The 12220-nt window shown below is 43.6% G+C and overlaps 1 protein-coding gene across 3 annotated transcripts in view; it reads left to right on the top strand.

Moving 5' to 3' along the window:
* LOC137786569 (protein shisa-8) overlaps positions 1 to 11127 on the top strand; it is an 88388-nt gene extending 77261 nt beyond the window's left edge. For all 3 annotated transcript variants that reach the window (XM_068578523.1, XM_068578525.1, XM_068578524.1), the window contains one exon: positions 4777 to 11127. In XM_068578523.1, coding sequence (XP_068434624.1) covers positions 4777 to 5360 — 584 coding nt within the window. In that variant the 3' untranslated portion in view covers positions 5361 to 11127. The remainder of the gene's footprint in view (positions 1 to 4776) is intronic.
* Positions 11128 to 12220: the final 1093 nt, after the last annotated feature.

Here is a 12220-nt window from a genome sequence, read left to right on the forward strand (position 1 = left end):
GTTTGGGTGGCACAGCCGGCTATGGGCCAGCTGAAACAGAAGGTGGACCAAGCTGCTTTAAAAACTTTACTAATGCAGCTGCTGACACGATTGTTTTCTCAAACATCTCGTGGCAAGCGAGACGCAGGAGGTGAAACATAACAAAAGGAAGCTGTGAGTACAAAAGGGGGGGGTGATAAAAAAAAGAAGAAGGGCATAACCGGTCAAAGACACGGGGACCACAAACCTGTGCCAGGTGGAGCAGCAGGACTCTGGCTGAAGCAGCTCTGATATATCTGTCTTAATTAAAACAGGACAGGTGGACCGAAAGGCTGAAAACAATGTTGGATAAAGATGAGAAAGGTCAGAGAGTGAAAGAGAGAGAGAGAAGACAGCAATAGAAAGAATCGGCAGAGTGAAACAAGAGGAGGAAAAAATCAACGTAACTGCCCTGGTTTGGTCTTGAGGACGAAGATACTGAATGAGCGATCCATACGGCGCCGTTCAGGTGAGCGTCAGGGCTCCAGGAAAAGAGAAGAGAGAAGACAGAAGGTGGAAGGATATTCTCAAAGTGTGAAGAAGTGTTTGCTCGGATGCTCGGACTCCACTTTCTCGGCCAAGACGTCTTAAACTAAAGCATAGTGAGCCAACTTTCTTTTTTCCTGAATATCCAGAGACATATTGTTTTTCAGAGTTAAGTAAGCAATATTTAAAAACAGAGAGATCAAATGGTTAAGGATGGAGATCAAAACGTGTAATGTAATTAAAGGTGCCAGCAGTTTACTTAGTAAAGACAGAAGAGGACAAGAAAAAACACCTTTAAAGTTCAGATTGTACACAAAAATAAATGCTGCATTGTGCTCAGCATTATTAAATGGCGAAATATACCAAATACAGTGTGTTGTCAAACTCCGTTGCAGGGCCCACCTTCCGCAGTTATGATGCGGTGGCCCAGATTGGGCCCACGGGCCTCGCTTTAGGCTGCTGCTCGACAGAGAGCAGGAGCTGATGTTGTTGAAGAGTACGGAATAAATGAAATACAGATGGAAAGATTGGATAACAAGAGAGCGAGAGAAAGAATGAGCAGATGGAGAGTCTGTGAAACGGAGAGGAAGGCACACAATACTGTCACAGAGGACCGTGCTGTCAGGTGCTCCTCCTGGCAACATGTGTGGAAACACTCTAATGGACAGCAACAGCAGTTGTTGTGGGAAGGAACACTGTGTTTAATTCATTGTTTCTGTGCCGTCCCAGATTCTCCCGCCATGTCCAGAGATTTCAACCAAATTTTTTTTTGTCTCAAATTCAGCAGCAGTGTCTTACACCCAAAAATAAGAGCGTCATCGGGTCCATAATGAATAACCGACACACAACTGAAAAACTGCACAACATGTGTATGTACACACCATTCAAAACTTAGTGCAACACCAAAAACAGCGGCGACGGCAAACGCGTATCTTTGCGTCATCGTGACAAACAGGCAGCTGGTAAAAGCTTCCGAAGCCGCACGATGCACGTTACTGCACAGGCGCATGCACATCAAGCGGCTTATTCCCTCTTCAATTCACAAAGGATGTATGTAAATGGCTTCTTTGTGCAGGCACACATTTGCACACACATGTGCATAAATACATATAGGAATCCACAGACACAAATACAAAATAATCCCCAACCCGTTCATCCCCATCTTGCAAAATTTGAATTAAAGCGGAGCAGTTTTTCTCTTCATTCACTTTATCCTCAGACATCGATAATGTCATACTTTAATATGCCTCCTAAATCTTTGTTCTTTAAACAATGAAAGGGATTTATTTATTTGTTCTTTCTTTGTTTTTTATAACGTCTAAAGGTAGATCTACTTGCTTCTCGGTTTACAGAGTAAAAGTTTCAAGTATCTTCCGCCTTCACTGCTCACTGAGTGAGGTTTGGTCTTTAACCACAACCAACAGTGATGTCATAGAGTACTGACACACCCTGGAGTACGCTGTGACATCACTGCAGCAATGATTGTCAGTTTTGTTGTTCTTTATAAGCGTATATAGTTTAATGTGACAGAAAACACTAATTTAGAAACATTTCTGTCAGATATACAGCAGATAAACAACTTTTGTGTCTGTTTACGACCAGAAGAAGTCAGTCAAAAATAATTGCAACCGTGATCATCCAATCTTCTAGTTCCATTACTGGCTGCTATATTTAAATATGTTCTGCGATTTACAAAAAAAAAAAGGCGTCAAATGAGCATTGCCTGGTTTTGATCACTGATCACAGTCAGTGTGAACAGATCTTGTGGCCACATCCCCATGAAACTCTTCACCCAGTTGAATAGTTCAATGTGAAGCAGCAGCAGCAGCATTAAGCATTAAATGTGCATCCAGCATTTAAATCCTGTGTGAGAAGGCAGAGCACGAATAGTGTCAGAGACGAGGCGTGATTTCATGAAAATCTTAGAAATTATAACTGTAAAGACCTCAGCAGGATTCTCCTGGTCTTATGTCAATTCTTGGAAGGTAAAAATATTTAGATCTGCGCCACCTCATCCTGAAAAAATGGGTTTGTTGGTCCCGGCCGTGGAACTGGTTCCCAGTAAAGATCCTATTATGTGAAGTGAGACTCTCGTGTCTTTTTAGTTCGTACTGCAGGTCGAGGTGCTGCATAAATATTGTGAAAGAATGAAAATGCTCAATCCATGCAGAAATGAAAGGTGACTGTCGCTGAAAGGGCAACAAACAGTGCCGAAACAACGCTGACCAATTAGAGCATTTTGTTTTATGTATGTATGTATTTTTTTCTGGAAGAGGGGCTTAAAGAGACACGAGTGTTTCAGACAAAGAGTGAATACAGGTTTATTTAGTATGAGATAAATAGTCTTTGTTTTGTTGTTTTACATTAAACATGTACACATGTTAAACTAGAAACCCCAAATACCAGTATGAACCTGAAAATGAGCATATGTCTCCTTTATAATGTTTAACATCTTTCATCCATAAACCAAATTGTTGAGTTAGACACACGCTGCTTTGCCATGTCATGAGAAAAGATATCCAGTCATCATTTGAGATAAACAATTTAAATAGTTGTAATGCCGCTTTATTTAATGGTACTTTGAGAAAAGATGGATTACACTTTAATCCTTCTGTACCGGCTTGAATAATTTTATTGAACGATTTCTGGTGAGTCTTCTTCCTCAATAGCTGCTGTTGCCCTGAAGTTACACGATGGACCCACATGTGAAGTGTCCAATAAGCAATCACCACGCAGTGATAGCCCTGGACAGTTTCTCGACTTGAAGGAATGTGAGATTACTCCTCCAGGTGTTTTCTAAAAATACAAGAATACGTGTTCTCAGTCATCTCGGCTCAAGTTAATGATTAGAAATGAAAAGAGCAATGGAAACACAGGCCTCTGTTTTCTAACAAATACAGTAGATACATGAAGCCATAATTCTGCAATCTGTGTTCAGTCAGTCAGTGGATGACTTGCTATTGTGTTTTTTGAATGAATATTGTCCAAAGACTCTGCTCGCAAAGCTCTATTGTCTTGAAACTGCAAGAGCTCAAGCTGTGGTGCAACCATACAGCACCCCAAAATAAGCTTTCAAATGATGTCATTTTTCATCATAACACCGTGAAGTGTGTGTGTGTGTGTGTGTGTGTGTGTGTGTGCGTGTGTTGCTCTGTCACACATGCATGCATTAACACCCAGGCACATTCATTGACATTCATTACAACAAATTAAACTCAACAGGTCGTACGTCTTCCGACCAGACAATTGACACAATCGTGTTGTTATGTGCGATAATGATTAGATCAGAAACGCAGGCACGCAAACAGATAAAAAAAAAAAAAACAGACAGATGTACTTTGTCATAAACATGTAGTACCAGCTGATAGCAGCTGCGTCCTGTTCGTCGTAAGAGGAAGACAGATGTTAAGAAATTGAAAGATAGCAAGTCTAAGAGGCCGTATGATTCAGAGCAATAAGTGTTTGACTTATTACTGAAGACCCCAAAAGAATCATCACAGAGAAAAAATGTTTTTATTTCTCTCCAGGAAACAAGGACCAATAACGCAGGGCTAAGCAAACAAGGTTGTTAGTATCTTTAGGGCAGTGTGTGTGTGTGTGTGTGTGTGTGTGTGTGTGTTGGGGGGCAGAGTCGAGTTCCACTCAGGGAGCTCACACTAATCTGACTCGACACGCTGAACCCACTCTATTTTTACTCCCAACAAATCTCCCGTTTTGTCCGACACTCACTCACTCGCCCTCCTTTTCCCCCTGTTTTGTCGACAGTTTTCTTGATTCTCAGTCTCTCTCCCTCTCTCCCTTTCCCCCTGGTGCTGTTGGTGTTGTTGACTCCCCTCTCTGTGCGGAGACAGTTCAGAGCTCAAATACATAATATATGGTACAAACACTGACTTCTCCATGGACGCACACGCACACACACACACACACACACACACACACATAATGTACACCCTGCAGGTTTCAGCGCATTTGCGTTGGATTATTTTTCATGTGTTTACTGCTTAACTGACTGATTTGACAGATTTACCTGGAATGTGTTCGTGTGTGTGTGTGTGTGTGTGTGTGTGTGTGTGTGTGTGTGTGCGTTTACCAGATAAGCTGTCCGACTGTGTTTAATGACAGACACACACACAGTGAGGTCATTTGTAAATACGAGAAGCTAGAGGTGTGTGATGAAAGTGCTGTTCACCATTGATTGCTTTTATTGCTCACTGTCTTAACTTTTCTCACCGTGTCTCTGTCTTCATTTCTCTTCCTCCGCTGTCTCTCCAGACACGAGCGCAAGAGACTACTACAAGAGCTACCCAATGGTGGACTACACCCACCGCCAGTCCCCTCCCACGTTCCAGCCAATCAACTTCCACCCCAAGGACAAGCCCTTCCTCCCGCCGCCCGACATCCACGCGCCACTCGCCATCACGATCAACGCCTCCCAGATCCCCAAGCCCAAGATCTCCAAGACAAACACCCACCCCCTCACCTCCAGCTCGGCCTTCAAAGCATGGGACCCCAGTAAGAGCCACATGCAGCACCCGGTGGCCACCCACATGGGCCTCCAGGGGCAGCAGCACCACCCCATCCAGCAGCAGCACCACCCCATCCAGCAGCAGCACCACCCCATCCAGCAGCAGCAGCACCACCCTATCCAGCAGCAGCACCACCCCATCCAGCAGCAGCACCACCAGCCGCTGCATCAGCAGAACAGCCGGCGCCTGGCCTACTCCAACAAAAGGCAGTTCAGCATCGAGACGCTGCCCGAACTCTTCTCGCAGCCGCTGGGCTACAGCCACTCGCCGCACGTGCACCCCAAGCACAAGGGACTGGCCACCAACAGCAAGACGGAGGTCACCGTCTGAACATTGGGATGAATGGGTGAAGTGACAGAAGAGGAAACTAAGCGGAGTTGGAATCAACTTTCAAAGAAATGCTCAGATATCTTTTATATCCACAGCCGTAATGGCGAAAGGAGAGAAAGGAAATATCGTGAATAATCACATTTTTTTTCTTTTTTTCTTTTTTTTTTTACATTTTCCTCATGATTGTTGACAACAACAATACTACTAATAATGTGAGTGATATTTGTGTTCTTTTAAGACCACTGGATCAAAACAGCAGAAGCAGATTAGCGGTGACGGTGGTGGATTGGCAGGTGCTGGCTGTGACTCTTTGAACCTGGCCGCTCCTCTAAATAATTGAGTGGCCTCTCAGTGTGTTGGCACAGCTCTCCCCTTCTTCTGCTCTCAAGCCCCTTGCACCTCAATGACACTCTGCACCGCTCTGTAGCACCACTTCACCGCGCACAAATGTTCAAATCCCTCATACACACACTATTTACCCCACAAACTAGTGCAGACTCCTTCTGCCCGTCTGCAACTTCAGCACCACGGACAGCGCCATGGATTTATCATTACACAGCACAGTGATAGCCGCCTTTGGGACGCTCCTGAAACACACTGCGGCGGGTCTGGTGGAATCACAAAGTGGGATCAAGTCTGCAGTGGCCGCGATCAGCTCCGGCGCCTGCGGCACAGCCGGAAAGTGGCGCAGCCGCGCCCGGCGGAGGCTACTGATGTTTCAGAGCCGGAAGGTCGGGGCCATGGATTCTAACTTGCACAAACCTCAGTGAGATAAAGGATCAACGAGTCAGTCAGACTAGACTAACATATTCAACTAAAAAAAGCCCTCTGCCCCTGCACTCGCTCTGCTACTACGAGATGGAGAGAGGGGATGTCAGGTTAACAATTTTGTCGATTTGGTCATTTTGCTAACAAGGGGGATGGCATCACCCCTACAATCGCCTGCTGTTTTGCGGAAACTGTCAGAGAGGCTAGTAGTGGGAGAGTTTCCCTTAAGACTTTGGCTCCCCATCAGCAGAGACAATGCCATTGTGTTGTCAGCTCCCATTGCCCTCCAGCACCTCCAGAGAGTGAGATATCAGCCTGGCAATTCATACCAGCGGGGCGGCGAGAAGGGAGGATAGAGGGAGGGGGTTATTCATCTCATTCCAGTGGCAAATGAGATGAGAAGGATCTGAACCATGTACACACACACAGACACACACACACACACACACACACACACACACACACACACACACACACACACACACACACACACACACTACACACTTGTCAAAAACTACAGACTGTTCCCAGCAGTCTCAGAGACCACAGGCACCTCCCAATGACACACAAACAGACACACACTTGTCTCTCCTCACACTGATCTTTGGAAACTGGGGAAGTGATTTAGCGAGCGCTCTGTTGGTATTAGTAATGATTTTTTTGAGCTACTTCCTTCCTTTAGTCTTGTGTTGCTGTGTATGTTAACCTCTAAAGGAAACCCAGGATTGGTCACGCAGCAGAGAAAGGGAGCAAACGGGTCCATGTGTCCTGATAGGTGGTAATAAAGTCATTGCGTTCGTTCGTCCCCCACGCCACACACACTCTTTAAAAAATGAGGCTGGGTTTGTTTTAGAGAAATGTCAGCCCACGCTGCATATTGGCACACACATTTAGTACCAGGAAGTGAAACGATGGTCTCTGGGTATTTTGTACATCATGTACAACCATTTTTACATTTTAACTCAGCAGACAGATCCACACGTTTGCAGAGACATGCTTTCATAATCAACCTTTATGATTAACATCATGAAGTGTTTATGGATGTACAAAGAAAAAAGCAACGATGCATTACTTTTCACAGTATGGTTATTACTAAACGCAGCTGTTTGATGCATGTGTTTACTGCTGCAATGCTAACATAATCTGAGCTGAAACCACTTGTCAGTGCACTGTAATGCTGTCCTTTTGCATCCAGTGAACAAAAAGTTATATAACTCTGAGTATAGTTTCTTTGGCATGTAAATTATCAGATTGTAAATCTTGATGCTTTCATGCTGTTTAAATGTTGTGGCTTATTTTCTGGCGCGCTCACATTCAGGATGCTTTTGTTCAAAGTTGTTTCAACTCCAAAACCTAATTGTGTGGACTTCTGGAAAGCTGCCTGCAGTCACGTTATGCTAGCTATTGAAGGTCAGTAAATACCTCCAAACTCCAGGCTGGCTACTTGTTAAACTATCTATCTATTGTATTTCTATTATGAGGTGTTGTTCAGGCAAATTCTTGCATATTTCAACCTGGCGTATGTCTTTCAGGACAGCTTAGTTGTCTTTCTTTCTGTCTTCCATTTGATTGAGCTCTTTGTCTGACGTGTCCGGTTACAATTAATCAAAGTGAAATTACTTGGAATGATCTAATCTATACTTTCTATTGCATTTAGCTTCTTGAGTTTCCTCAAAGAAGACAGTCTTTCACAGTGAACGTCAGTCTTCCACATGGCTGACTATACATGTGATGAGCTCAGCCCAAGAGCCAGCCTGACTCACTGATTGAATTCACCTTCATTTGTTACCGTGAGGACACCAGCTATGCCGCAGTGCATATGCCTGGCACATGCTACAGCACATCAGACAGGTGGTAGAGCCTAATCAAACAGCAGCGCTTACCAGAAGTCACACACTATTTAGCACTTTCTCTCCCTCCCTCTCTCTTTCGGTCTCTCGTCTGTCGCTCTCTCTCTCTCTCGCTCTCTTTTTCCACTACCTGGCAGACTGTCCCCGACCTCCCTCTGTCCATGGAAAGTTGAGCAATTGATACCAAGCACTTGTCCGGTGTTTGGTACCCAGTGCTCCAAGCTGTTGTCAAGCATGGTATGCTCACTGGGTCCTCAGAGCATGTGTGTGTATAAATGTGTGTGTGTGTGTGTGTGTGTGTGTGTGTCTGTGTGTCTGTGTGTCGGGGACATGAACTATAATAAATGACAGAGTCAGTCACAGGGCAGACTCCAGATTCACTCTTGAATATAACCTCATGCTCACACGTGCAAGCGTACTCAAACTCTCACACTCAAAATAAATCGCTCACACACTAGCATTCACAAACACAGACTACGACATGAATGACCAGATGTTTTGCTATACATTATTCACATCTGGAGCTTTCGCTGGTACCGACTCGCTCCCTCAAAACTGCACCAAGTGGATTTTAATGTAAAGAGATAAAACAAATTTAATCCATTGATTTTTCTCCCAAGCAGAAATGTCTGTCAGCCAAATTCCCCATTTTGCATTTCAATTTAATGGAGCTGGGACTGTACACAAGCAGATAAAGCAAGCGACGGAGTAAAACTTTAACTCGAGAGAATACATTTGCAATATAATGCTTGTTTGTGATGCTGCAATGGTTTCTCCACTTTACCTCTCCAAGATGTGAAAAACCTGTACAGCAAAGCAGCTGGAGTAGTGCTCGGAGCTGCTGGCACGCTTTTGCAATAAGGGATCAGCACGGAGTGGGGATCATGAATACAAAAGCATGAATGGGATATGCATGGTGTGAATATGCATCAAACACATCTGCGCTCATGCTCTCGCCAGCACTGCACTGTATGTAATGTACCATGTTGCAGCAGGTCTCTTCTCCATGGCTTCCCTTTCTCTTTCACTTGTATTGGGTAAGTGGGTCACTCCATATGAAAAGTTTTCTGGCCTTTAACAGCCCTACCAAAATCTTCTGTGGGGTCTGTCCCTAATCACTCGGAAAGCATTAGAGGTTGAGAACAAATGAGGAACGACAGCGAGTAAACAAGCAATATGCGTCAGTAAAGCAATAAGCGCCCAACCGTCCTCGCCCTATCCTTATCTCTGCGTACGTCTGTCTGGAGCCCTCCTCAGAGTTTAAAGGGTGGGTGCTAATGAGGGTGTGCGTTCAAACCAAGTGGAGAGCTGAGCAAAAGATGGGGCGGTGTTGCATGGACACAGTTGATATGGCGATGGTTGTTTTTCATTTGGATATGTTTGGGTCGTCTAAAAGAACATTAATTCTGGGTTTTATCTCTCTGATGCACTCAAACAACGAGCTTTTTGAAAGTATAGCGTGACTGGAGCTGACAGGGGAAGTCGGTCTTTACTTACTGAATTGCACAATTTCAACATCAGAGTGATTGTTGCGGTTGGGTCTTGAAGGACGGGACCCTTTCATGCTCTGGCTGACCAACAGCAGTGGAGGTTCAACACAATGGCAACACTTGCTCCAGGATTTACAATAACAGGAGTCTGCAGTAAGTCCTTCGGGCCAAACAGAGCCTGAGGACAGGCTACCAGCAAACTTCTGACGACTTCTTCTCAACTTTCCTCAAGTTTCGTTGGCTGACATTGCTCAAGATGATTTTCCCGACAGAGTTTAAACAACAAGCACTGTGACTGGCAGATTCTTGAATATCGTCTTGCTTTTTGGGAGCTGCGCATCAGACGTGCCACCATCACAAGACACTCTTGTTGATGTGCTGAAAAAACACCTTTCAGTGTTAATTTCGCTGTTTTCAGGCATCCAGGATCCAGAATGTCTTTCTCAATGCCGAATAGACTCTCTGACTCCCTCCAGGCAAAGGACTGCCTGGAGAAGCAGCAGGTAAAGATGAATAAATTAGGCTGGAGCCGCTTCTGATGAGCCACAGTTTTGCCTCTGTTGTAGACAATGTAAATACTGGAACACCTGCAAAAACATACATGCACATACACACACAGACACACACGAAACAAGACACAAGAGCCACAGTAATTATATATCTTCCATCCAATGTCCACAACTTTGTGGTACGCAACAGGACCAAAAGCCTTGAATCAGGGGAAACTGAGTACACCTAACTGATGCTTAAACATCCTAAACAGTGAGAATGCCGAGACTGTTTGGATCATCAGTTTAGAGTGCACAATCTCTCCTGATTAACGACAGACTATGGCGTCACTTGCTCATCTCAGAGCGAACTGACTGTTGTTTGTAAAACTTTCTCTCTATAAAAGAAACAATGCAAGTATTCTACCACGGGTTATCCGAATGCAACCTGGTAGACATACTTGGGCCCCATGATCCCTAGCAATATATAGATTATGGTGTATGGTTCAATTGTTTCTTTGTTTTCTGTCAGTTTGGTTTTTTGTAATGTGTTTTTTCAAGGATTAAACTCCTGTTAAAAATTGAAAAAAAAGTTAATTTGACCAATGGAAAGTTAAACGTGCTTCCAGATGTTAGACTCACGGCTGCGCACCCTTCAACTCTCCCCCGGCTCACCTTCCTTTCCCACCAGAGGATGTCATATGTTTGAAGCTTGTGATCTTTTGAGTTACATTGTATGGTATACATGCACTCATGTATTTAATGTTAAAAGATATTGCATTGTATCCAAGTGCTTTGCCAACACATTAGCTGAAAGATGAAAGAAAGAGCCAGTGATTTCTTGTACAGCTTTTGCATCTGCAAAAAATGACAAAAAAAAAATTCATGCAATGTTTCATGATAATTTGTAACGGGCAGCAATAGGCTGCCTTGGATTGCTATGTACTACTTGTGTATATATGTATGCTGTACCACTTGTCTGCTGTGAAATTTGTTGACTACTCAGCTTATATAAGGGCTTTTTATAGATATAAAAACAGACTGGGCAATCACTCTCTGTAACTCAAGACGAATTTCTCCAGAGTTTTTTTTTTTTTTTTAGGGATGACGGGATGTGAACAGAATTTTCATGCATACAAAATGCTCTATAAATAAAGTTTTGACTGACAAACTGGCTGAACTGTCTATAGGCAAACATACGACGTTGGCCCATGTGTCCGGTTTGAATAAATCTTTCGAGAAATATAACATTCATTTGTTTATGGTACACGTGTGAACTGGCTGTGTCTGTTCAGAAGGAGCAATAGTTTAGGAAACTAACATAAAGACGTTTTTGTGACAGCCTAAACTAGATCATTAAATTCGCTTGTTTCATTTCTTGAGTTACACTGTGTCTCAATTCAGAAACTTTGGTTGTTGCTCTTCCATGTAGTGCAATATGTGCGACACTGGATCTTGACAGGGTAGTGTTGTCTCAAATATAACATGGCTGCCGTGCACTTACCGGAAATGACAAATTCTTCATCTTCTTTTTATTGGAAAATTGCAAACCAAGATGGCTACCACTTCTCACCATTAAGGGCGAGAAGTGTCCACGCTCACTCATAGTGCGTTTTATTTTGCATCCTACGACGCACTTGTGCTCTCAGAATAGCAAATGCAACTGCAGTCAATCAGTTAATGACTCCTGTGACATGTTGACCTTTGTCACAATAATTCCTCCCCATTCCTGAAACACATGAACACACCTCGCAGTGAGCAAAATAAGCATCAGAGTACCGGAAATTTGTTGTGACCACACAGACGTGTGTCAGGCTAGCTTTTGCCCCTTCTTTCCAGTAGCTGAGACATTTTCAGGACATCAACAGGTAACTATAATAGTTTTCTGTTTTTGGCAATGTGTCATGAATCATTTCTTACAGGATTAATCTCAGAACATAGAAAATGAAATACACTAACAGTAGCCTGAACGGACAAGCATGTAGACATTTCAAGTAAAAGCTTCACCTGAACTTCACCACGTTCAGGCTTGTTGGAGCTTGTCAAAAAACATCCAGGACAATACAAGAAGATAAATCTCTCAAAGGAGCGGATTCACCGACTGGGTAAACTATGACACTTCATCACTAAATAACCACTGACACTCATAGACTAATGATACACGCACAGGTTTTTTTATTTAAGAATGAGGGTTTCCACTAAAATTGTCCAAATTGAGCATTCGTGACAACAACATTCATGGTTGTGCTGGAATGGGAACTGCT

This window comes from Clinocottus analis, unplaced genomic scaffold, assembly GCF_023055335.1.
Source record: "Clinocottus analis isolate CAN_PGR_092001 unplaced genomic scaffold, fCliAna1.0.p SCAF_16, whole genome shotgun sequence".
Classification (NCBI taxonomy): domain Eukaryota; kingdom Metazoa; phylum Chordata; class Actinopteri; order Perciformes; family Cottidae; genus Clinocottus; species Clinocottus analis.